Raw genomic sequence first — 26747 nt, forward strand, 5'->3', positions numbered from 1 at the left:
GACTGCGGATATCAATCTAGATGTCCCTCTTCAGCATTCGTAATTCCGCTTTGGTTGCGTTGGCAAGTTTAGGAAAGGATCCTGGGTTCCTGATTCAAGCGATTGGAAATCCGAGGAGAAACCAGGTTTGTTACCAAACTACAAGTGAAACGTGGAGCGTACTTTTTTTGTTTTACATATTGTTGCTAATAAAAACGTGTTGCGATTTAGTCGCCATGCCAGCCCTCCCGTTGTCTTTGAGTTGGCTGGCTAGCAGGCCGAGCTGACTCACTTGCACTTCATTGTGATATAGCTAGCTAGTTAAGATTATCAACGTTACAAGGTAAACTGAAATAAAACTTTACGTTAAAGAACGGTAGTTATAAAGTGTTTGCGAAATATTCAGCTACCTAATCAATGCTTTCAACTTGAAGAGATCAGGATGCCAAGTCAGTCATCAATTATTTAGTTCGCTAGTTTAAAAATGCTGTCTGTCACTACACACAGTGAGGGGATTCGATTAAGGCCCGGGTTGCCCCGGTGGTAGGAGATTGTTTCGGGTGAAAAGTGATCGTATTCGTTTTGGATCCGGGTTGCCTCCTGGGCTTTCGTCAGTCCTGCTCTGTCTGTCGGCGAAGTATGCTAAAAACAAACAAAAGTGACGTAGTTAGGTTAAGCACGTGGAGTAATGAGTTGGATTCTGTGTTCTCGAGTGCAAAAGTGGTTACTTTTGATAAAACCGTATTCTATTCGTCACATGCTTCGTAAACAACAGATGTAGACATATATATATATATATATACCCAATGAAAACTAGTCTGTAAATTCGAACATATATTTTATGGAAAATAGATGTTTATGAACGGTGCACCATGTTTGTTGACAACATGACCCGAGCGGCGCAGGTGACTGTTCGATTTGAGAATGGCGTTTCTCCCTCACAGTATTTGTCCGTTCACTTCTCACGGGCTTTAGTCCGGTGCACAGCGGCTCATGTTAATATAACTCCCCCACTGGGTCAGTGGCTGGGTGGGGCCGCAGCTAGTTTACCAACGCGATAAATTGTGTCAGTAAAAGATACGAAAGTACGAATATGCTGCTCAATACTCATCATGGCTTGACCAGTGTCTGTGGTGGCTAAACTAGTTACTTCTCGGCTCTACTCTTGCCAGCATCGCTTATGTTGGAACTCTAGATTACCTCTTATGTTGTTTTTTAAAATTATTATTATTATATATATTTTTTTTTACTAAAGACAAGTTTTTATAAGAGTTGGCTAACTAAAGTCCTTGTATTACCCTGCAGTTAAAGTCTGCATTCACAATTAACACCTCCTTGAAAAAGCATATTTTGTCAGTTTTTGTCAGAAGAATGCAAATGTCTGAGTTAAATATACACAGCTGCATCAACCACATTGTTATCTCAAGGTTGATCAAATTTCATGTGCAAGGGGTTTCACACTGCGCAGACCATCTTAAAAGGAAGGCTTACCCACATCTATTTCAATATGATAGCTCAGACCTCCATTCATTGTCTTAAATTGTGCAATTAGGACAAATGTCTTGAAGTGGTCTCTGTGTTGGGTGTGGAAAGGGTCAGGTGCTGTGGAGGATGTGAGGGTTGATTAATGCTGTATGCTGAATGATAAAGCCTCTTGAAATTATCAACTTAATCTCTTAAGAGCGCACTGTGAAGTTGAGTAGACAAAAGAGCCTTGAATGGGGCTTTGGACCAGAAGAGAGGTTTTACAGCCCAGATGGTCAGGACCCTGTTAATGGAAGAGCATCCATCCTTTCTCTGCCTGGACAGTAGTGTGCTCTTGAACCAAATTATCTGGGCCCTGCTGAAACTTCATTCATGATAAAAAAAAACCTAGCAGTGGTCCCCCTAGTTAAATGGTTTGACCTGGTAGATCAAAGGAGCAGGTGCTATTCTCGTTGATTTGAAACGTTGAAACGATCTTATTACACTTTCAGAACAGCTCACTTATTTTATCTTTATTTAACTAGGCAAGTCAGTTAAGAACAAATTGTTATTTTCAATGACAGCCTAGGAACAGTGGGTTAACTGCCTTGTTCAGGGGCAGAACGACATATTTTTACCTTGTCTGCTCAGGGATTTGATCTTGCAACCTTTCAGTTACTAGTCCAACGCTCTAACCACTAGGCTACCTGCCGCCCCTCTCATGAAATGTGCTTCTGACCATACTATAGTCTATATTCCAATGTGTAGCCTAACTCGTGTTTTTTTGTGAGAGACGAAAAAAAGAACACCTGTACAAATCATGGCAAATCAGACTCCTGTAAAATGTTGTAGGTCACCTATCTTGTTGTTCTGAAGCGTGTTTGTGTCCTACAGTGTTGGCATCATGTCAGACAAAAGCGAGCTGAAAGCGGAGCTTGAAAGGAAGAAGCAACGCCTGGCTCAGATCAGGGAGGAGAAAAAAAGGAAGGAAGATGAGCGCAAAAAGAAAGAGGTTAGTACATGTTTATAGGGACTTTATTTACCCTCTGAACTTAGACCTACCAAAATGGTAGTGCGCATTCTGCTCAGTCTCTGAGTAGGTGTATTTGAGTGGAAAGAGGAACAATAGCTTTGATTCCATGGAAAATGTACAGATTCTACAGCTAGACTAATTGTTTTATTTAACTTCCCCCAAAAAATGTTTATACCTTTTTTTATTTAACTAGGCAAGTTAACCAGGCAACTAATTCAGACTATCAGCCTCGAACGCTCCATCAAACCGTCTATTCCTCATGCTTACAGCCAGGATACTAACCGTGTACCTGCTCTGCTTCTCTCCCAGGCTGACCTGAAGAAAGATGCAGCCCCGATGGATGACTCAGACTTGGAGAAAAAGAGACGTGAGACAGATGCCCTTCTGCAGAGCATGGGCATCACGTCAGCTGATGTTCCTGTTGGTAAGAAACCATGTACCGGCAGATCTCTGCACATTAGCTATTTACAAGGAAGTGTATTGTGCCTCTAGTGTGGACCATCTGACTCTTGACATCTCTAAACCGAGATTTATGTGAGAGAACATTGCCACCAAGCTAACAGAAGGGGGCAGAAGTGGTCCATAGTAGATTAATGAATGTTGCCTAATGACTGGCCAGGCCTGTCAGTGTGTAAACCAGAATCTTTGCCATAGACTAGGGAACTGATGCTATGAATGAAATCAGAAAATTAAATTAAATAAATCTAAGGTTTGCCAAGGTTCCTTAGAAATGTAAATAGTTTAAAAAAAAAAGACAGTGACATGATTAAATACTTGTTTGTATTTTAAAATTTGACAACTCTATTTTTGCCTCAACTTCTCTGCCATGTCTCATCCATTTACTTTTGGTATGCTGATGTGTGAATAGTTGTTTGTAATACTATTGGTATTTGTCTTACTGTTGAATTTTCACTTGCATTTTCACAGCATACGGCATGAAATATAACCATTTTTCTTTGTCTTTTCTCTTTGTGCTGCTCATACCCACTCCTTATTTGCCTTTTTGCATGCCACATTAATATATATATATATATATATATATCACTTCTGGTTCCCTAACACTACATACTTTTATGCCATTGTGAACAGGTCAGCCTCTGTGTGTAGTAACAGAGGATACCTGTCTGTTTCACTATCTAGTCCCTCCTCCCATGTCTCCAACCTGCAAATCCGTGGGCACACCAAGCGATGCAGGGAGCCAAGACTCAGGCGATGGCGCCGTGGGACCCAGGTACAAACACCCCCCAGTCTAATGTTTTAATGACAAAATGCTTTCATTTCTCTCTGCAAAGAGCCTTCATCCTCTAAGCACAGTGCAGCGCTGCTGTAATTTAGCTTGCGATGCGTGCAGGGGCTTTTAATCGCAGGAATGAATGAGGGACTGTCTCTCCTAATGTCTGTGTCATTTTGAAGGATTTGTGTATCACAGGTTTGAGCAAGTCTCTTCTCTATAAATCCATGTCACAGCTGGAACATCTCGCATCTAGGTTTTTAGTAAGATATTGCTAATGTTCTTACAATAAAATGTGAACTATCGTTGAGTTAGTTTGACTAAATTGACACGTGCATTTTGCCTTATAAGCTATGCCCATAAACATGTACAGTTTTTGAGATCACAGTACGGGTGTTCTTCTCAAAGTAACACACACATGCCCACCAACAACGCTTTGCCATGGTTTTTCATGCACTATAAAACCTAGCATGACGCGCTTGTAAAAGTAAACTAGTTTTTGCGGAGCACGAGGTTCCACGTTGTTCTAGATTTGTGTAGCACTACACAGGGTAAGCTGGTGCATTTTAAGAGTGTGCATTAACAATATCCCATCGGAAGCATGGCGTTGCATGGTATATACAGTACCATTAAAGAGAATGATTGCTAGCTTGTGCTGAGGGTGTGCGTGTTCATTTTGTTTGTGTTCTGTTGCATTAGGATGGTCCTAAATGGACAATAAAACAGCAGGACTGTGCAATGCCTGGGGGACATCTTAACCCCTAATTAGAGCCCCGGTCCCCCCTGCTGAAACTCTAGATCCCCCCCAGTGTCCCATCAGGGCCAGGGAGCTCTTCCTCCACCCCAAGGCTCTACGTGTTGACTCGTTTCCCTCAGCGGCGTGGCCATTTCCTACACACATGGAGGTCATGTTTTTCCCGCAGGGCGCTCCCTCACACGGGAGTTCAAGCCGTTGGTGTGACACAGTTCAGGCCTCACCAGTCCCTCAGGCTGCCTCGTTACACCGTGTCATCACACTCTCAGGACTTGTGTCCGCACATTTTAAACAGATACCGTCCTTGTTTTATTTGTATTTTGATGTGGAAGGGCCTACTAGAGGGTTGTTGTGGTAACCTCGTTTTCCCAACCTCCACGTCAAATTATTCACGCAGTGTTTCTGAAATGAAATCCTATGTAGTCAATTGGTTTGTTACCTGTGTTTTTCAGTGTGGGAATTTTGAGTGTATATGTTCTAACTTGTATCCTCTGGTTTATGCCTGCTTTCTCTCACTAATGCTGCCTTCTTGCTGTGACACTAACCAGGACTCTTCACTGGGACTCTGACCCGTCCACTCTTCAGCTTCACTCTGACTCTGAGCTGCGGTATTGGACACTACCTTCTTTTCGACCTCTAGTGTTGTTGCTCTTCTTGACCCTCTCAAAGCCGCCATTTTATATCAGAAGAAAAGTGTGTAGCTTTGGTGGCATCTTTCTTTGACCTACATACACGCTGTTATCCTTCCTTTTCTTCTCCATGAATAAGTGGTTATTAGAAGACAAAATCCCCCATCGGTCTTAAAAGGCAACTTCAGCTTTGAGGTGCTAATGAAAAGGCGGCAATATGATAGTACTGTTGTGTGCTTTGTCTGGGCTGGCCCGGATTGATGTTATTATTTCAGCTCTCCTTGGCCCTTCCATGTGTCCTGAAGTTGTGCTCTGCTTTTAGGCGTGGACCTCTGAAGATGGGCATGGCCAAGATCACCCATGTTGACTTCCCTCCAAAAGAGATGGTGTCGTACACCAAGGAGACCCAGACACCTGTGATGACCCAGCAGAAGGAAGGTGAAAGCCTGATTCAACTACTCTAGACTCCTTTAGGAGTTGATATTTTCGGGACACAACTAAAGCTGTGTGTGTGTGTGTGTGTGTGTGTGTGTGTGTGTGTGTGTGTGGCCGACTGGCTTGTGGGAGCAGGAAGTGAACACAGAGTGGAAATGATCTGGCCTTACAGAGCACAGAGATGAAAGCTGGGGGAAATTGCAGGGGCCCCGAGAAACATAAGAAACCAAAGGAAAGATTAAATTCACACACGTATGCCCACTCCTCTCTCAACTCCCATCCTCAAACCAATACGGCCTTGCTACAATAAATGTGCAGGTTGAGAGGGCCAGGGCGAACGGGGAAGAAAGGCAGTAGATTGGCTAGATAGGAAGTGCTTTGTGCATGCTTGGCTAATTTATTGGAAGCATGTCAATATGTATGTTATTGTTGCACAGCAGCCTTCATGTGGTTGTCTATGCGTATCTTCAAAAAAAGCATATTTACTCGTAAAGTCCACATGTGCAATATTGTGATTACGGCCCTCGTTTTTCTTTGCTAAGATGCAGTTCAAACACTCTCTCGGACTGAAACCCACCTTAGTTGTTTACACTGCTTTATCAGCAATACATGTCAGAGACTACCCTACTGCTATAAAGAGGGGCAATGTTACCTAGCTGTTTAAAAAAAAAAAATTTTACACAGTGCTTTAAAAAAAAAAAAATGTATGATTGAAGATTTGTGTTCGTAGAAGTTTGGGTTGATGAACAAAAGGTTTATTCCCTGCACGGGCCAGTTGTCTTTGCTTGAGAAGCAACGCTAAGTTCCCCCTTCACACTTCAAACTGCATAGAACCAAGTTAGTTCCCTATCATTTCAATCTCCCGTGGAAACTAGCCAGATGATTTGTGGTGATTTGTCATTGAGGATTGTGAATTGCCTGCAGTCTGGCTGTGAACAAGTTGTGTGACTCTGGGAGGGAAAAACAACCAGACCCAGTGAAGAGTGGAGCTCTCTCTGTCTGTTCTGTGGAGGCATAGGGACTCTCTCTCTAGGGCATTGTAACACTGTGTTAAACAAGGATGGTTTCTGCCGGCTGTTCAACACTAGACCCCCTCCACTCTCTCTGCCACTCTGTAATCATTTCATCAACTCTCTCGCTTCCCTGTCTTTTCCCTTCACCCAATAGGCACATAACAAAACACACTCAGTGACATTGTGCGTTTTCGCGGCATCACTCCTGGCACTTGGTGAGGCGGCGTCCCCTCGCCTGTTCGCACCCTTCTGTGCATATTCGATGTTGGGGGTGGAGTCGGGCGTGTGCACTGATTTGAGCGATTCATCATGTTGTCAAGAGGAGGCGACGGCACGGCACACAAGGTCAGCGGGCGGTGGCATTGGAGGGAGGTGCTGCCGTGCCATGCTCGACAGAGAGCGGGGGGAGAGAGGGAGATCCCAAATGGTCCTCATAGATGATCAACTCCTCTCCCAAAAAGGAACAAAAAGCTAATTAGTCATCTTTAATTTACATAGGGGGCACTGGTCCTTCCAGCTCCCATCCTCGAGACCAGTGGTTTTCAAACCTCTCCTCGGGGACCCCCAGCCGTTTCAGGTATTTGAACTAGTCCACAGCTATCACACCTGATTTTTAACTTGTCAACTAATCATCAAGGGCTTGAATAGGCGAATCAGGTGAAATAGTTCACGGCTACAACTAAATTGTGAGACGTCTGGGGGGGTCCCATGGGAGAGGTTTGAAAGGCACTGCTCTAGACTGTCTCTAATATAGACTACTAGGAGTCCAGAGTAGACGCAAATGTTGTGACCTGGTGGGAAACTATCCATTAGTTTGAGACGTTTCCCCATAAATCTTAGGCCCAACAATATTTATAAAAGTAATACTCATTGTTTATTTGGGATGGTTGTAATTCCCATTCCAGGTCATGCAGTGAATCAGGCCCACAGTGTGTAGAAATCAAATGTTGTGGTAGCCTATATCAAGAATGTTAGCGTGTTCGGGCTACAGCAGTAGACTTTATGCAATGTCAATAAGTGCTGCTTAGCAAGAGGTTGTAATTATGGAAAGAAGATATGGGGAAATTCATTGAGTGGTCTGCCTGGAACTCTGTTTGAAAAAGGCTTCAGGCAATACAAGAGAGCATTTTAGTACATTTGAAATATGATTAATTTAAATTGTTTTAATCACTTGGAATTCAGGGGAAGGCCGTAACTTTTAATCACTAAAGGAACTCGACAGCCTCTTGTTCGAAGTGGCACTCTTTGAACATTGTCACATTTCATGCGCTTGGCACTTGATTAGTACCCCTTAACTGACTGTATTGTTGAATAAAATTTAGGCCTAGGCTACCATTTTTAACTAGAGTTTCTTCACGCTCATATCAATTCTAGTAGAGTTTATTCCAAGATGTGAATGTGAAGAAAGATTTAGAGGGTAGATTATTTCTTCTTTTTTTTTGCTGAATCACATCTTCACAGAAAGGTACTTTTTGTCTCTGTCCTTTGTTTGTTGAGAGAGAAAGAGAGCTTATATGAAGGGATAGAGATGCAGAGAGCGCGAGGTAACCAAGTGTGCAAACTCAACAAAAGCCTCCCATTTTAAAGCTGACTGAACCCTGATTAACCTGCTCATCAGAATAGCAGTAGGGTGACTGCTGAAATCTCCCGGGTTGTGTTGTCCCTCTAGTAAATCCGTATGTGACACTTGTAGAAAATGTGATGCACGTAAACCTGTTTTGGCGCTTGACCTGCTTCTGATAGCAGCAAAATACATTTAGGGCATTATGATGTTATTCTGAGATGTCAAATTATTTTGCCGTTCATTTTAGCTAGCAAATGCAAGAAATGGGAGAACAGAATTAAAAGGAACCTCGTCGTATGTGGTTTGTGAACAGTTGTTATGAGTAATTCTGTTTACTTTAGACTTGAAGGGGAAGGACATTTTCATTTACGGGTTGAAAACTAGCGGTGAATTGAATGACGCCAAGGCGCGTTCTGTATTTAGCGCTAAGTGGGCTCTCTCTCTCTGCTGACAGACCGTGTGCTGTCTCCGCAGCTCATCTAGAAAGACTAGCAGATGGAAAGCTGAGGTTTGTGGAACAGCCTTTAGTAAACTGACATGTGGAAGTCAGATTTGTGCTGTCCATCCTGTGGCTGTGGAGGCGACGGACACACCTGCAGTGGGAGTAAAGGTCATTAGTTTTGTACGTGAACAACACACTGGGGCCACGTCTCGTTTGCATTAATATAGTGTCTATTGACAAAGAACTGTGATTACACCTCCCTCTCCCGGCACCACTCCCCCCCCCCCAAAAAAAGCTTTTATTTCTCTGGTACAAAAGCCATAATTGGGCCTGCTTTGAGGGGAGGTGTCAGTGTGCAGGACATGGTTGATCCGTGTTGAATTCTGTTAAATGTTTCCCCCCCCACCCCTGATTCTGTCCTCTTACCCCAGCGGGGTCACCAGGATCACTAGCTTTTCTCCAAATGGCCATTTTGGCTGGCAGGTGCATTATACCCTTTATTTTCAGATTGTCTTTCCGCTCCTAATGCCTGGCAGGTTGATTGCTCTGCCTGCCTCGCCGGGGGAAGCGGCTGTCGAGCGCGGCCGGGCCCAGCTGAAAGACAGTGATTACTGTTTTCCTTTAAGCCTGATTGAGGCCCTTGAAAGGAAAGATTTTAACCTTCTCCTTTGGGTCTCAGGGTACCGCCGTCCATTTGAAATGGCTCGTCATCAACCCAGTTCTGTAAACTCATCAGCGCACCCAACGCCCTCCCACCTAATAGGAAGGAGGGAAGAGAATCACTTTATATGGGAAAAGTGACAGATTACTTTATCATAGATCTCAGTGGAAATGGAAAGGTGGTGTGCAACGCTGCTGCCATTATAGATGAACTATGCATACGTAGAGCTCTAAAAAGGTATGGAAGTAACACACTGTACATTTTCTCATCCACGTGAATGTGTTTGTTTAGACTGTCTATTTATGCATCGGAGAGGTGTTGGTTTGAGATAGCGGAGTTGTCTAGTGTGTCTGAGCCAGCGTGGGGTTTGCCAGCTGGTCCGGCCTACAAGCTGTATTTTGTTGTACGTTCTCCGAGGTTGAATAGCAGTCTGTGGACCCCCTGGTAGGACGGTAATTGCACAGGCTTGCCGTTCAGAGAGGGACTTGTCTAGGGGCGGCCAGGCGGGAAACCTCTGTGCCATCCTCATGCCACCTTGGAGTAGAACAAGACAATCCGCGCAGCGCCATCTGCTTAGCACCGTCCTGTCAGCTGGTCGGGCCATTGGGAGTGGGCCTGGGCAGCTGCTCCCCTCCCGCTGGCCCCGGACCATGGCCCCGGCCCCTGGCCTGGTTGGAAGGGGGGGGGGGGACTTGTTACTGGGACATGTCAGTGCAGCCATATCCTCCAAGTGCAAGCCCCCTGTTGAATAGCTGGGTCTCATTAACAGGAAGAGGGGGAAAGGGGGGGGGGGGCCCTAGGACCCAGACCCCTGCTGTGTCACCCCCCTCCACACAAATGACAACTTTAGAGGCGCAGGTCTTTTCAGAGAGGTGACATTGTGTTGGCAAACCAAACAAATGAGAGAGAGACACAGAATGATTCCATTCCCATACCCATGCTAGCCTGCTTAACATTCAGTGTGTTTATATTGAAGAGGAAAAACAATGTTGCAGAGGTAGACTAGTAGTCAATAGGAATGAACCAAACATTGACTCAGAATTGCAGGATCAGTTGTCACTTTAAGCCATTGTAATTAAAATAAGCCATGAGCCATAACTTTGCTCATTTGTCACTGTCAAATTTGGCGTCACTAATTTTGTCTCAGCCGTGAAATATAAAGCATTGCCAGGTTTATGTAGTGTTCAACTGAAATCATGCATCTTTTACACAACAGAGGAAGAGGAGGAGGAGGAAGTTGCTCCACCACAACTAGTGCTGGAGGCCCAAACAGAGAAACCTGTCCAGAAAGAGGAGGAGGAGGAAGGTAGGAGTTGTGGTGTTAAAGGAATAACAATTGAATCTCTTTCATGTCATCTTCATTGAATAATCCTACCAACCGTTTTTGTGGGATTTTTACATCCAAGTTTTGCATGACGTCCCTTTTTTGTTTTGGACTTTTTTAATTTGAACGAGACAACCCAAACCTGTTAGAAGATTCTGTATCTTTTGCCCGTAACGTTTACTGTCCCGTCTGTCTGTAGCACCTCCACAAGAGCTGACCGAGGAGGAGAAGCTGCAGATCCTGCACTCCTCAGAATTCATAACCTTCTTTGACCACAGCACCCGCATCGTGGAGCGGGCCCTGTCCGAACATGTGGACGTCTTCTTTGACTACAGTGGCCGCGAGATGGAGGAGAAGGAGGGGTTAGGAAAGCTCTCCGATAGACGAGTCACGTTTCTTTTGATACCTTTTTTGAGTAGAAAAGGCTAAATCATGTCGCTGTTTAGTAATAGGAAGGAGTGTGGTATTGTTATGACTTGACTGTTTTCTAGTGAGATCCAGGCGGGGGCCAAGCTGTTTCTGAACAGGCAGTTTATGGACGAGCGCTGGTCCAAGCACCGTGTGGTCACCTGTCTGGACTGGTCCGCTCAGGTAAAAAACATGCTCCGGGGTGAAGTTTCTCCAAGGTGCAGATCTAGGATCAGCTTCCCTTTTCCAATCCTAGCCTTAATCATTGGGAAAACTGATCCAAGATCAGCGTCTAAGGGGGAACTTCACCCTATACCGGTATAACACAGCACCGTCTGTCAGCGTTGGCTCATGATGCGACCTTTTCACTGAAAATGCAAGCAATAGTTCTTTATGGTTTCACTGGCCCCTGCGTCTTTGTGAATCATGTCGATCTGTCTTTGTGTGTTAGAATGCCATTGTTATTGTAAGAATGAAGTATGTTAATGCATTGAGTCTTTAACTCCTTCTCCACTGCCGTAATTCTGTATGATATACATGGGACTTATTTGACATATTAGACATTGAACCATGTTCCTCCTGGAGCTGGGACTGTGTCATGCACAAATTGTCACTTAGTACAAGTCCGCAATGATTTGTTTCCCCTAACGTTGCTCTTCATTTGATTCATAGTTCTGCAATGGCTTCTGTCAGTTATTGAACACCAACTCATTGTTCACCACTATGTCGTTCGCCTAGAGCAAAATCCATTCCCCTTGTGTTTAATTGTGTATTCACAAACTGTAAACTTCAGTTGTTCCGATATGAGAAGCAGCAGAGGTTAATGGTTTGTTTACATCTGGTAAGTGGTTGAGAGCAGGTCTTTAAAGCCATTCTTTCCTCAGCTATTTCTCCTTGTGTTTTAAATGTGCACTGGAGGGTTGAGTTGGAGTGGCCAACGACCTGGAGTGGCCAACTTTACTACTGTTGTTCACTCGGCTCTCTCAGAAGTCTAGTCCCCTAGTCCTTTAACGTTATGCAAAGCTGTAGCATCCGAACGTTATTTACCAGACTGCGCTGTTGGGGAAAAGTTTCCCGGCCATAAATCTTGTTGAAGGAGGGGCGGTTACGCATTCTGCTCGGCATTCACCGGCACCGCGGAGGGCAGGGTAGGCTTGTTCACATGGAGCCAAGCCTGGGGGCCATGACTACTTCCTCTTGACATTCATTTGGGCTGATTTGTCTGTCACCAGTATCCTGAGCTGCTGGTTGCCTCATACAACAACAACGAGGAAGCCCCCCACGAACCGGACGGGGTGGCCCTGGTCTGGAACATGAAGTACAAGAAGAACACGCCGGAATACGTCTTCCACTGCCAGGTACTAAAGCCACGCAGGTCCCTCCCTTTCCCTCTGCCTCATGGGTGGCTTTCTCCCTGACGAGTGTGGCACACCGCCAACCATCCCTCCCACCTCTCTCTCTCTCTCTCTCTCTCACCTCCTCTCTCTCTCCCTCTCTTATCTACATTGTGATTTCACCGGGCTGGCATTCACCTCCTCCACATCTATCCACAAACACATGTTAGTGAGGCGCCGGAGAAGAGCAGTGTTGCAATAGCTGACTGGGGTCCAAGAGGCTGCAGCAGTCGTATTAAGTGTGCTTTGCAGGGCTGGAGTGGTTATCATGTGTGTCTAAACAAGGGCCCTGTGTTCAGCAGAGAGCGAGAGAAGCTCCTCCGCTGGCTTGCCTTAATATACTGCATGCCCTGAGGTTCGCAGACCAAGGCAGGTTGAGTAGAACCACATGTTGCTGCCGCCAGAGCGGATGTAGTCCCAGGCACGTTGCTCCGACGAAATAAAACTGAGCAGAAGTGTGAACTCATTTTTCTTCATGCCTCTAAGTGGGCGGGAAATGCAATTTTTCCTCACCAGGTGTCACCTTTTGTAAAAAAAAAAAAAAAAAGATGAATTAATGATTACATTTGACTACATGTTTTAGGATTTATAGGGGATGTGTTTCAGGCTACGGGGAAGGTAGGGCTTGGACCAGTAACCCAGAAAGCAAGGAAGGAGATTTGACACATAATAAACTAGCATGAATAATATAGACCTATCCTGTCGTGAGCAGCCTCCGGCAGAAGGCTCTGCCGTGGGTGGTGAAGTGTGAGTCATGGAAACCACGGGATTGTTAGTTTTAAATGAAAATAAGCAGCCCGTTATACAGCAAGCTGGTATACTGCTGCAGGAGCCTGAATGGCTCAAGTCTGTACTGTATGTTATTTTGAGCAGGTCTGAAATGGGGACTGCACACAGCGGTTTTTGATTGGAGGTGACATTAGACGTATATTACCGGAGAGCTGTCGCCATTCCACTGTGCTCTCCATCTCAGCAGACGCTAACATGGCATTCTCTTTTTCTTTTTTACCCCCCCCCCCGCCAGTCTGCAGTGATGTCGGCCGCCTTTGCCAAGTTCCACCCTAACCTGGTGGTGGGGGGCACCTACTCAGGGCAGATCGTTCTGTGGGACAACCGGAGCAACAAGAGGACCCCCGTACAGAGGACTCCCCTGTCAGCAGCAGCACACACGGTAACACTGGGATGGAATGTCAATCAACCATCACCAAAATATATTTTGATCTCGAGTTCCATTTGACACATAGAATGGCAATTAGAGGCGAGTGCAGGAACATGGTTTCGCTAGTGTGTCGTGAACAGCCTCATTGTGGGGCCTTGTTCCTCTCTCTCTCTGTCTCTCTGTCTCTCTCTCTCTCTCTCTCTCTCTGCGCAGCACCCAGTGTACTGCGTGAACGTGCTGGGCACCCAGAACGCCAACAACCTCATCAGCATCTCTACCGACGGCAAGATGTGTTCCTGGAGCCTGGACATGCTGTCTCAGCCGCAGGTACCACCCATCAGTCAGCTTCCCGCCACCACACTGACATGGGGACCGTTCAGCCTGTTCTGCGCACACAACACGTCGGCCCATTCATAGGGCATGTCAAACACCGGACCTCACTAGAACCCTTTTGTTATGCGTAAACCTTTCATTTTGCTCTTTTTTTTCCCCCAAAGTCAAGGAAATGATCTCCGCTAGCAATGTTGTTCCGACGTCGCTGCCAAACCCACCGATGTCAAATGTTAATCATTTATAAAGTGCTAGCTGAATTTAAATTCTGCATTAATAACCTGTCAAGCGAAATTTATAGGCTGTGGTTAGGGTAGTGTGTGTGTGTGTGTGTTAGCATGCAGGCCGCGCAGAGAGAGCTGGTAGGTGAATGTTGTTCTGCTCCCTCCCGCCATACCCCTACTCTACAGGACAGCCTGGAGCTGGTGTTGAAGCAGTCGAAGGCCGTCGCTGTCACCTCCATGTCTTTCCCCCTCGGAGATGTCAACAACTTTGCGGTGGGGAGCGAGGACGGTTCCGTCTACATGGCGTGTCGTCATGGAAGGTACACCAACACCCCCCCCCCCCCCCCCCCCCCCCCTTTGTCCCCGTCCTCGTCCCCTCTGGCTGGGCAGACACCTCCAGGAAACTGAGGAGGCTTGTTAGGCCCCAGTTTAAAACATAAATATATCCCCCTCACTTCCCCAAGCAATATGAATCCAACACTTGATCTCCTGCTGTTTTGAGGTTTTCATTCCTACCCCAGTCATCCTGTTTTGCTTTAGCTTCTGTCAGTTATGTTTGTAAAGGTCGCCCAACCTAAACAGGGCACACATGGAGGGGAAACAAATAATTTTTTCCCTCTTTTCTTTTGGAGGAGTTCTCCCTCAGAGTGAGGGAGTTTGTTTAAAACTGGGTGTCCCAAAGAGACTAGAATCTGAAGTTTGTTGCACAATGCTCTCGTTTGAGCGAACAGTCAGCGTGTCCGCATGTGGGGCAACAGAGCGACATGGCTTGACACGGAGTGCTGCCTGCGACGGAGAGCCTGGTCTCTACAGCTACGGTGTTAACGTTAATGTCCTGCATTATGCCCAGAGACCGCCGAGAGGGGATAGTTGCTAGGTTCTGCATTGCAGGTTCACCTCGGTAATTGAGGGACTGATTTTCCACCTCATTTACAATGGTATGATACTCTCATCCCAGTTAATAACGCATAAGCATCACTCATGCTGGGTATTTACCTCTCTGCGTAATTATCAGGGCCACAGCTCTGCAACATTTGGCTCTGGCGCTGAAAGCTGTCTCTTCTTCCCTACTGGGCTGGGAATCTACAGTCATGGCATGTTAAAAGGGAGAATTCTCTAAATGTTATTCCAAAAGTAAATTGAGACAAAAAGGGAGGTCTTAACCAAACCTTGTGTACTATAACATTCAGAAATATACTGAACAAAAATATAAACGCAACAATTTCAAAGATTTTGCTGAGTTATAGTTCATATAAGGAAATCAGTCAATTTAAATAAATAAATAAATGAGAATAAATAAATCTATGGATTTCGCATGCCTGGGAGGGCATAGGCCCACCCACTTGGGAGCCAGGTTGACCTAATAGAGAGCCAGGCCCAGCCAATCAGAATGAGTTTTTCGCCACAAAAGGGGCCTTATTACAAACAGAAATACTCCTCCACCTCCTGGTTGGACGTACTGCCAAATTCTTTCAAAAGGTGTTGTAGGTGGCTTACGGTGGTGAAATGTAACAGAACACTTTCTGGCAACAGCTCTGGTGGACATTCCTGCAGTCGGTATGCCAATTGCACACGCCTTTCAAAACTTGAGACATTTGTGGCATTGTGTTGTGGCCTTTTAGTGTCCCCCAGCACAAGGTGCACCTGTGTAATGATCATGCTGTTTAATCACCTTCTTGATATGCCACACCTGTCAGGTGGATGAATTATCTTGATAACATGCTCACTAACAGAGATGTAAACAGATTTGTGAACAAAATTGGAGAGAAATAAGCTTTTCATGCATATGGAACATTTCTGGGATCTTTTTATTTCAGCTCATGAAACATGGGACCAACACTTTACATGTTGTGTTTATATTTTTGTTCAGTGTATATGCTGGCATATTTAATGTACAGTATATTTAGTTGGTAATGATATCACAGTATACACAACATTAAGAACACCTTCCTAATATATTGAGTTGCCCCCCCTAATATATTGACTTGCCCTTATAACAGCCTCAATTCATCAGGGCATGGACTCTAAAAGTTGTAAAAAGAGTTCCACAGGCATGCTGGCCCATGTTGACTACAATGCTTCCCACAGTTGTCAAGTTGGCTGAATGTTCTTTGTGTGGTGGACCGTTCTTGATACATGCGGGAAACTGTTGTGTGGAAAACCCAAGAGCGTTGCAGTTCTTGGCACAAACCGGTGCACCTGGCACCTACTACCCCTTTCAAAGGCACCCCGTTCTTGCGCATTCACCCACTGAATGGCACACGTACACAATCCATGTCTCAAGGATTTAAAATCTTTCTTTAACCTTGAATCTCTTCATCTACACTGATTTGAATTGGATTTAACAAGTGACATCAATAAGGGATCATAGCTTTCACCTGGTCAGTATATGTACTGGAAAGAGCAGATGTTCATAATGTTTTGTGCACTAAGTATATATGTTAAACCCCTAATTTTGATGTCCGCTCCCCTGTGGAAATCCAATTAGCATAATAAAAAAATCCCCATAAGTCTGTCAGTTTAAGTTAGATCTGTTTTTTTGTTTGTCAGACCATGAGACATCCTGAAAATCTGACTTCTCACAAAATCATCTGTAGCGTCCAAACGGTTTGGCCTACAAACTATTATGACCCCTCTATTGAAAATGAGACTTTCACGAACACAATGATGGTCTTCGTTTTGCTCTATGACCCCCACAAGCGTCTTGGGACTCGTCTGAAGTCGGTACAGTTGATCTGCCAACTTCTGTCTGTAGCGTCCCAACAGTTTGGGCTACACACTAATATGCGAGTGCTGAAGCGCTCAAAAAAGTGAATGGGCTAATAGTACTAAGGCCAAATATATATTTTTTGATACTTCAATGGGTCTTAAAATTATAAATCAAATAGCAAAATGATCTTCTTAAAACAATTCCATATAACTTCCCCGGTTTAGACAGGGCTTAGACACATGCCAAAAATAAAGGGTGAAATACATGTAAAAAAAAAAGAAATACAATCTTTCTTATATCTCGCAGATATAGGACAGACACTTCAGAACAAACTTCCTTTTGATAATTTTTTCGGGGGGGGGGCCTAGCTGTTCAATGTGTTTGTATGGGCTAATAGCACTAAGGCCAAATTAAAATGAATAGACCCTTGCCCCTGGCTCAGATATGGCTTAGATTCTTATTGGTTCATGTCTTCATCGAGGGGTTCCTTAAGAAATGTAACGTGGTGTTTGCTACTTATGGCGTTCTTATCTGCTGTCTGTTTGGTCCACAGTAAAGCAGGGATCAGTGAGATGTTTGAGGGTCACCACGGGCCTATCACAGGGATAGACTGTCACACAGCGACCGGGCCCGTCGACTTCTCCCACCTGTTCGTCACCTCCTCCTTCGACTGGACCGTCAAGCTGTGGAGCACTAAGGTACTGTACCGTCTCTCCGTTAGAAAGCCTGCTGTTACTATTGTGCGTCCCAAATGGCACCGTATTCCCAACATAGTGCACTATATAGGGAATAGGTTGCCATTTAGGAAGCAACATATGTGGTTGAATTTGGACTCATTTAAACCCACAAAGCTGCATCTGTTTTTTAATTTTTATTGCATTGATCCAGATATTTGTATTTGGCATGGTCAGTTCAGTGGGTCTATGTTTTCAGGTGCCGCCTACGTTTCTCTCTTTCAGAACAACAAGCCGCTGTACTCATTCGAGGACAACTCTGATTACGTCTACGACGTCATGTGGTCTCCCACTCACCCGGCGCTGTTTGCGTGTGTGGACGGAGTGGGCCATCTTGACCTGTGGAACCTCAACAACGACACTGAGGTACCTGGCGCATGCCCCCTTTACCACAAGTTTTGCACCAATGCAGCATCTATACGGGCGGTTTCCCGGATTAAGCCTAGCCCTGGCAGATTCTCCATTGATAGTGCTGTTTAGTCCAGGACTAGGCTTAATCTGTGTCTGGGAAACTGGCCCATAGTGTAACAGAAATCCAGTCAGTCATCAGTATTGGTGTTGACAGATGAGGTGTTTCTTTTGCAGGTTCCTACAGCCAGTACCACAGTGGAGGGGAACCCAGCCCTGAACCGCGTGCGATGGGCCCATTCCGGCAAAGAGATTGCCGTGGGAGATTCTGATGGACAGATTCTGGTCTATGATGTTGGAGAGGTGAGTGGGTTAAGAGCCTTTACTGTGCCAATAAAATGCATGGCATTCTTCATAAACTCGGCAAAAAAAGAAACGTCCCTTTTTCAGGACTCTTGTCTTTCAAAGATAATTTGTCAAATCCAAATAACTTCACAGATCTTCATTGTAAAGGCTGTTTCCCATGCTTGTTCAATGAACCATAAACAATTAATGAACATGCACCTGTGGAACGGTCGTTAAGACACTGATTAGACGGTAGGTAATTAAGGTCACAGTTATGAAAACTTAGGACACTAAAGAGGCCTTTCTACAGACTCCGAAAAACACCAAAAGAAAGATGCCCAGGGTCCCTGCTCATCTGTGTGAACGTGCCTTAGGTATGCTGCAAGGAGGCATGAGGATGTGGCCAGGGCAATAAATTGCAATGTCCGTACTGTGAGATGCCTAAGACAGCGCTACAGGGAGACAGTACAAACAGCTGATCGTCCTCGCAGTGGCAGACCACGTGTAACAACACCTGCACAGGATCGGTACATCCGAACATCACACCTGCGGGACAGGTACAGGACGGCAACAACAACTGCCCGAGTTATACCAGGAACGCACAATCCCTCCATCAGTGCTCAGACTGTCCGCAATAGGCTGAGAGAGGCTGGACTGAGGGCTTGTTGGCCTGTTGTAAGGCAGGTCCTCACCAGACATCACCGGCAACAACGTCGCCTATGGGCACAAACCCACCGTCACTGGACCAGCCAGGACTGGCAAAAAAGTGCTCTTCACTGAAGAGTGGCGGTTTTGTCTCACCAGGGGTGATGGTCGGATTTGCGTTTATCGTCGAAGGAATGAGCGTTACACCGAGGCCTGTACTCTGGAGCAGGATCGATTTGGAGGTGGAGGGTCCATCATGGTCTGGGGCGGTGTGTCACAGCATCATCGGACTGAGCTTGGGGTCATTGCTGTGCGTTACAGGGAAGACATCCTCCTCCCTCATGTGGTACCCTTCCTACAGGCTCATCCTGACATGACCCTCCAGCATGACAATGCCACCAGCCATACTGCTCGTTCTGTTTGTGATTTCCTGCAAGACAGGAATGTCATTGTTCTGCCATGGCCAGCGTTGAGCCCGGATCTCAATCCCATTAAGCACGTCTGGGACCTGTTGGATCAGATGGTGAGGGCTAGGGCCATTCCCCCCAGAAATGTCCGGGAACTTGCAGGTGCCTTGGTGGAAGAGTGGGGTAACATCTCACAGCAAGAACTGGCAAATCTGGTGCATTCCATGAGGAGGAGATGCACTGCAGTACTTAATGCAGCTGGTGGCCACACCAGATACTGACTTACTTTTGATTTTGACCCCCCCTTTGTTCAGGGACACATTATTTTGTTTCTGTTAGTCACATGTCTGTGGAACTTGTTCAGTTTATGTCTCAGTTGTTGAATCTTGTTATGTTCATACAAATATTTACACGTTAAGTTTTCTGAAAATAAACGCAGTTGACAGTGAGAGGACGTTTTCTTTTTTTTTGCTGAGTTTAGATGTTTGGGAAGGGGGTTTAACATTCAGACATTTGAGCAAGAATTGAGATCTAGACTAAATCTAAAATGTTCAATGGGGTTATTCCCTATTCTCCTCCTATATCTCAAGTGGAGGTGAAGGCACTCTGGTAATACTTCATGCTCCATTTCTCCGGACAACAATTAAGCCATTGTCTTGTCAGGAGGCCAGCTATCTGGATGGAGACGGCTCCAGAGGGTCTGTCTGAGTGTGTGTCAGTCATGTCACTGAGTATTGAGCTGCAGATACAGAGAGCAGCTCTCCCCCACCCTGATCTCTGCCACTGACGGGTCAAGTCTCTGTGACAATTAGAAGATTGCCTGTGATCCCATGCCCTCTGAAAGTGTCCCAGTTTCAACAATATGTTAGTATTTTCACCCATATCAATGCTTTTGTCTTCTTCTCCCGCCAGCAAATCGCCGTTCCACGCAACGACGAGTGGACCCGTTTCGTCCGAACCCTGGCGGAGATCAACGAGAACCGGGACGACGCAGAGGAGCTGGCCGCTCAGCGTCTCTCTGCCTGATCGCCATGGAAACTCCAGTCTAGGGACCAGCGAAAGGCTTCATAATGTCGCGATTGCGACAGCGTTCAGGCGTGTGGACATCTTTTCTTTGGAAACATTGTAGTCAGAGTTAATACACATAGCTACTTAACTGGGATACTTCTGCCGCCGCCTTCGGCTGGTTTAAGCACCCCAGTCTCCGATGGGATAACTAACAGGGCTATCTGTCAACCTCAGACACTACAAGAAACAAAGCCATCTTCTTACTCTGCAATACAAATCAGTTGAACTCTTTTTTTCAACTACTCAAAAACCAGAATGCCTTAAAGGTACCATGTCAAGTCCACACAGAGACCTGTCTGAATCCATACGGTAGTGTTGTGGGTTTAGCTTCAGTTTCACAGGCCACTCAACTTGTTTGTGGTTACACCACCTTGAGCATGTGTTTTGCTGTCCTGATGACTGATGTTTGCTGTTCACCATCTGTGCTTCGATGCCCGTGTCCACTTCAACTGCAGTAGACCCATCACGTCATTACTACACACAGGAATGTAGTGGTCTCATCATACATACATACATCAGCCAGTGTTTTTCTATGTTCCTTTAACTTCGATGCACAAAATCTCCACTTGTTTTTGTAATATATGGGAAAATGTAACCTTCAACTTGACTATTGCTTTAAATAAAATTTGACAGTTAAGATATCAGAACCGGAATCTTTAGAAGTTTGATCGAAGGGAGAACTACCTGAAGATATTATGCTGTATTGGAAAATTGCTTAATGTGCAGTACGAATTCAGTATCCATTCTTTATGGCGTGTCTAATCAAAAGTGTTACTTTGTGTGACAGATACTACAGAGAATGTCTCCCACATGCTGTCATGAATCTCAATGTACTTTTTTCACAATTAAAATTAAACCATTTTGATTTATTTCAACAAAAATACAATAAATACATTTAAATGATTTCCCAAAACCCTGGTCATGATTTCAAAATAAATACTTTGGAAAACATCTGTACGTCCTTTCAAGTCTCTGAAATGTGATTGCCGAGATGACAGCCTCGCTTTGAGAAATGCTGTAGTGACACCTCATTTTCAATGAAAAAATGCCTCTCCACAGAAATACAATATGTACAGTAACATTGTGCGAGCTATACAAAGACTAACCAAGGAAGCACTATTCATGCAGCATTCAAAGTAACTATTTCAAATGCCTATGAATGAAGGAGACCATTTTCTTTACCATTTCAGAGGAATGAAGGGACAGATGTTTTAGGACACCTGACTCAAGGACCATGCAGCCATTTAGCAGTTAAGTGTTGAGGGGGAGACGGACAGCCTATGGGGCTGTAGGCTCCTCTTTGGTCGTGGTTGGGGCTTGGCTAACAGACACCGCTCCAGAAGACTTGAACTTGGGCAGGTGTAGACCAAACTTGTTCTCCACGCCAGCGAACGTGGCAGCAGCCAGACGGTAGCCTCCTACGTGGTCGGCACTTACAGGGGGAAGGTCTGAGATCCTCGACTTAGGAGTTGGCTCAGAGCCGGTGGGGCGACTGGGGGCAAAAGATTTGGGAAGGATAATTAACATACAGACAATACTTCAGTTCACTAAAGGTGAACCCGGTGGCAACCTGTAATTCAGGGCAGGTCAGCTTGAAAAAAAGTTGTTGCCTATTTTGCATGTTATTTTTGCATTAATACATGTCACATATCAGTTTGCAAACAACATATTTTTTTAATTAGTTAAAGCCGCAATAGAAACATGGTCTCTTTTTTGCTTTCTTGAGTAAGGCAGCTCAGTGCTTTCTGTGGTGGTGGGGCAGCCAGCGGAAAATACAGAGCGTAGGGGTTGGTAATCTTCTCTAGTTGCGCCGTGATTGGCTCAGTGTTCTGTCAATCATGGGAGCTAGAAATTTCAAGCCCCCTTGGGTGCTGCCATAGATTTACATTAGAAGTGCCCATCCAAGAACACTCAAGGTCATTGGCCACAGATAAAATGTCAAATCACGTTATATCTCCTGTAGCTTTGATTGGACTCATGTCAACATCAAACTTTCAAAATCTTAGCTAGCAAGCTAGACAAGCACTCGTCATTACGTTGAAAATCTACTGGCAAATCCTTTTCAATCCTTGTCATATGAAGAAAAATTATAGATAAAACGTATTGGTGCTCATCGGCCATTGGACATTAACATTACACAACAAGTTGGAAATTGCAAATTCAACAATGAGTGGTTTGGAAGGAATCAGTGGCTAACTGCAAGTATTGAAGAGAAATCACTATTTTGCTTCCTCTGCTATTCTGGAGAGAGGGTATGTTGTCCAAGTCTGGGTTTAAGGGTCTCTTTTCCCAGTTGTCTTGAAAGCACCATAAATCCAGAGAACGCCAGACTTTGTTTCATGACAAAATTTGCCCACAAGTACCGCTTTGCCACCTTCCTGTTCAAGTGAGCACAGCAGAAAGGTGAGTCCAAAAATGTATTGTATTCTGCTGCATAAATGATGTAATATGCCAGGGAGATATGTATACTGTAGCTAAGAAAGTAATACTAAGTGTATGTTGTGTAGTAAGATGTTAGTAGGCCATGTGCCTCACTCTAATCATTTGGTCCCTTTCCCCTTCATAATTTAGCCTACTGTTCTGACTTCGTGGTGCACATGTAGCCTATTTTAGAGAAATGTAATCATTTAATATTGTAAGAGCTTTCATTGCTTATATGCCCCCTTTATTTATCCTACGGTTCTGACTTGTTCTGAATTTTGAAAGTGCTGAACAAATAGTCATATTGACTATGTCCGTCCTTGCTCGCTCATTAAATGTCTTAATCAAAATTATGGATTGCCTCTTATGCGCTCGTCGTTCCCTTAAGCCATAGTTTGTACGTCTAAATTGTCAGTAGAAACCACATTTGTTTAAGCAAGTCAGCCATATCAGCTATGTTTTTAAAAAAGGCAGTAAATGAGGCTGAATGAACTGTTTCACTGCCAGAAAAGTGTCTGCTGATAGCCAGGTGTAGCGGTGGATTCACTCCATGGTGCTGAAAAGAAAGCTCTGCTGTTGGGACAGATTTATGTAGGCCCTAACAGTTTATGGGCACCGTTTGTCACCGTTACAGTGCAATTAATGTATTGTTTAGTGTTGTGGCTTTGCTGGCATGCATCCCGCATTTTTTTGTTTTGTTTGCCCCACCAAGATTTACATGCTAAAATCGCCACTGGGTGAACCAGACAGAAATACTCACTGTCCTCCAAAGTCAATGTAGAACCATCTCTGCAAGAGTTCATAAGTCACCAAGGTTACACCAAACTGTGGCGAGGACCTGCAGACACGGGCTGGTGGGAGAGAGAGGTTCAAATTACAATGTGGGATTTCACATTTTCTCTGATGTCTTCAAGAGAGCAATTATGGGAGCCAAGGAGTGCCTCATTTCCCAGTCATGAAACTGCTCATTTGTGGAGCGCACGCATGTGTGTGCTTACCTCCTGCTCCTTTCCACAGGGCCCTGAAGCCCTCCTCAGCAATGATCTTCCTGAAGCAGTCTATGACTCCGTTGTATGTGGTCTGGCCTGCGCGGGCCGCCACCTGGAGCCTGGTCTTGATGACATCAGCAGGGGTCACCAGGGAGGCAGCAGGTATACCTTAGGAGGTGTTGCACAACCCACATAATAGTCATTCTCACTATGCAGGAATAGTATCACCACTGATGGCAAGCAGAGTAGTACAATGCCAGGTTTCAAATAAAAAAGGAATAGAATGTCCAGTCATTTACTGTACATATTTCTTCATCACATATAGAATATATATGATAAAACATTCAATTGATTGAAGCATTTATTCAGGTCTCTAGTATACTACACTATGTCTATAGGTTGAGTTGGTGAGGTTTGCAGCTGTGGTTGTTAGTGCTAGCTACCTGCTATGGCACCAGCAGTGAGCAGCTGCAGAGGTCCAATTCTGCCCTGTTCGTCTGCAAACTCAGCCTTGGTGTGGGCGTACACGGGGAAGTAGATGGCAGAGAACGGGATGTCACGCAGAAAGCAGGCTTTCGCTCCCTAGGACACACAAACACAAAAGGATTTATTTTATATAACCCAAAATAACTACACCCGCAAGAATATCGCATTTTCACAGTTTTATTTATTTCACCTTTATTTAACCAGGTAGGCTAGTTGAGAACAAGTTCTCATTTGCAACTGCGACCTGGCCAAGATAAAGCAAAGCAGTTCGACACATACAACAACACAGAGTTACACATGAAATGTACAGTACATGAAATGAAAAATGCATTTGGACCTGCCTGAATTTCTGTAAGATATTTGCTTAGGATAATGCTTACCGAGTGCTTTTAGAAAAATATTCTATACTAGAAATACAGTATAGAATATTGCACAGGTTTATTTGGAATCATCAACTACAAATTAGTTAAGTGGTGTAGACATCTGGTCTCATTAGTCCAGATTTGGACTACTGTACTGAATATTGTAATGTGCTGAATATTCTAATGTACTGAATATCTTCCAAAATATGATTGACCCTGATGGTGGAGAAGGTAAGGCAGTGGTTGAGGCGGCCGCTGTGGCTTTGGGATCATCTGGCCTGGGAGCTCCAGTGGATTATTGTTGGCAGGCTGTGAGCCTCAGCCAACCCACAGAGGAACCTGGCGGTGTGGTCGATCACAGCAGGAGCCAGAAGGCCCTCAGGCAGCGCTGCTCCCCCCACGGTTCCCCCGGGGCCCCCAGAGAACTCCCTCCCAGCCCAGCACACAGTCTCTCAGACACACACAGAGACTACATTAACATGGACCCATGGTCTACTGGGCCCATCCACAGAGAGGAAGTCAGTCACTTTTAACAAGCTCCACATTGTCTGCTACTCATTAAAATATGAACCATGAACACATTACTTGAGATGTAAGTAAACCGACAAGAACTTGGAAAGGAGCAGTAGCTAAGCATAATTTACTGTTGGTTGTTGGCAGCCGTGGTCTCTCTGCATGTTAAACACTGTTTTGGAAATAAATAATATGATTGTAACAATCAGTAGGGAATCTAGCTAGTCATCCTACTGCAGACTGCGCCTGCTCATCAGAACTCTCATATTGCGAAAGTGTCTTATGTAATATCAGCATTGATACACAGTCATACAGTATTTATTGTTCAACACCACTGCAACATAAACTAATCTCGGGGGTGACATCATGCAGGGGTTATTAAGTTAGGCTATAACAGAGGTTTTAAGAGGTGATGAGTTAAGTGAAGCTGCTGATGTAGAGGGGTTTACCCACTTTGTAGAGGCCAAAGAGGCCCAGGTCCCGGACCACGGTCAGGGCACCGACCCGGCGGGCCGTGGTGATCTCTCCGGCCACCTGGAGACGGATTTTCACTATCTCCAGAGGGTTGGTGAAGATCACCTGGGATCCTCCGGCCTGCAGAACACAACCCAGGTTAAGGGTGAGACGAAACAAATGGTACATGTCACAGTGCACAAGTAACAGCAGCGTGATAAAATCGTAGGTCTCAATCTGCAGAACCAACTTTATACACTATTTTTGTCTTACTCTCTTTCTGTAGTACTTTGTCGCACAAACAAAATCTATAATTATAATGAAAAACTTGTAATCACTTACAGTAAGTAAATCAAGACAATCATACATGTTTTGTTTTTACTTGTGTCCCATGATTAAGGGGTTAATAGGTTTTACAACATCTCAGGGGTCAGCCTGTGGCGAGGATGATAATGTCTAAGCATTTCACCCCAATAAGCATTTTCAAATTAGCTTGGTAAACTCAAACACAAAAGACACTCTTTTCAAGTGCTGATGTCAAGCTGTCAGAAAGTAGCCTTGATGAGAGCAGGAGAAACAAGCAGGCATTGAGGGAGGAAACAGTGGGGTCAGGGAGGAACAGGCTGGGTGCGAGGAGAAGCCTTGCTTATGGCTGGAAGGCCCTGACCCCGGCAACAGCCCTATGCCCCTTCCATCTCCCCCAGGCACCTCCTGTGGAGGGGTGAGTGGCCCAGCCCAGCCTCGCCCCGCACACTTCCCCAATTCACCCCACTCCCAGGGGAGAGCGTTGAATCACACTGCTCTGCTCAGGGCCCTGGCAGGGACGCCCCAGGGTGCAGCCCCTCTGACTCCGGCACATTTATCACCCTCCCCAAATCGAATCAGGCCCCTGGATGCCTGCTGGTGACACAGAGGGCAGGGGTCCTATCTGTAAACATCCGAGCGCTGTCCTAAAAAAAGCTCAGGCACATTTAGTCATTTTCAAAGTGGAAGGGGAAGATCCGCTACTCTGAAGGTTTATGCATTCATCCCTCTGTCCCTATCTCCTTTATCTTTTCCACTTATTCACTGTCAGGAGGGATTACATTACAGTCCATCTCCACAAACTAGCAAAACATTTGCCTTCTACAATGTGAAACCACTTTACATGAAGACCACGTTCATCTGATGTGCAAGAAATTAATACTATGGGAAGAATCTAGCATAAATAAATATACGTAGT

The 26747-nt window shown here is 45.1% G+C and overlaps 2 protein-coding genes across 8 annotated transcripts in view; one reads left to right on the forward strand and one right to left on the reverse strand.

Annotated features, from left to right (window-relative positions):
• dync1i2a (dynein, cytoplasmic 1, intermediate chain 2a) lies at positions 1 to 21210 on the forward strand. 2 transcript variants are annotated; one of them, XM_029711120.1, is made up of 17 exons: positions 1 to 125; positions 2338 to 2455; positions 2786 to 2900; positions 3617 to 3707; positions 5010 to 5069; positions 5413 to 5528; positions 10422 to 10511; positions 10729 to 10891; positions 11021 to 11120; positions 12170 to 12295; positions 13356 to 13502; positions 13704 to 13817; positions 14231 to 14364; positions 17308 to 17452; positions 17714 to 17854; positions 18074 to 18199; positions 20146 to 21210. In XM_029711120.1, exons 2-17 carry the CDS (start codon positions 2348 to 2350, stop codon positions 20257 to 20259), a joined length of 1890 nt encoding a protein of 629 aa, XP_029566980.1. In that variant the 5' UTR covers positions 1 to 125; positions 2338 to 2347; the 3' UTR covers positions 20260 to 21210. The 2 variants fall into 2 exon arrangements, with proteins under 2 accessions (XP_029566980.1, XP_029566981.1); XM_029711121.1 differs by lacking the exon at positions 5010 to 5069.
• Positions 21147 to 26747, reverse strand: part of LOC115160752 (calcium-binding mitochondrial carrier protein Aralar1) — a 21502-nt gene continuing 15901 nt past the window's right edge. For all 6 annotated transcript variants that reach the window (XM_029711117.1, XM_029711116.1, XM_029711115.1 and 3 more), the window contains 5 exons: positions 25526 to 25666; positions 24155 to 24293; positions 23721 to 23879; positions 23483 to 23573; positions 21147 to 21793 (listed from right to left, as the gene is read on the reverse strand). In XM_029711117.1, the coding sequence (XP_029566977.1) occupies positions 21580 to 21793; positions 23483 to 23573; positions 23721 to 23879; positions 24155 to 24293; positions 25526 to 25666 (744 nt within the window). In that variant the 3' untranslated portion in view covers positions 21147 to 21579. The remainder of the gene's footprint in view (positions 21794 to 23482; positions 23574 to 23720; positions 23880 to 24154; positions 24294 to 25525; positions 25667 to 26747) is intronic.

The sequence above is a fragment of the Salmo trutta genome, chromosome 24 (assembly GCF_901001165.1).
Source record: "Salmo trutta chromosome 24, fSalTru1.1, whole genome shotgun sequence".
NCBI classification, from domain to species: Eukaryota; Metazoa; Chordata; class Actinopteri; order Salmoniformes; family Salmonidae; genus Salmo; species Salmo trutta.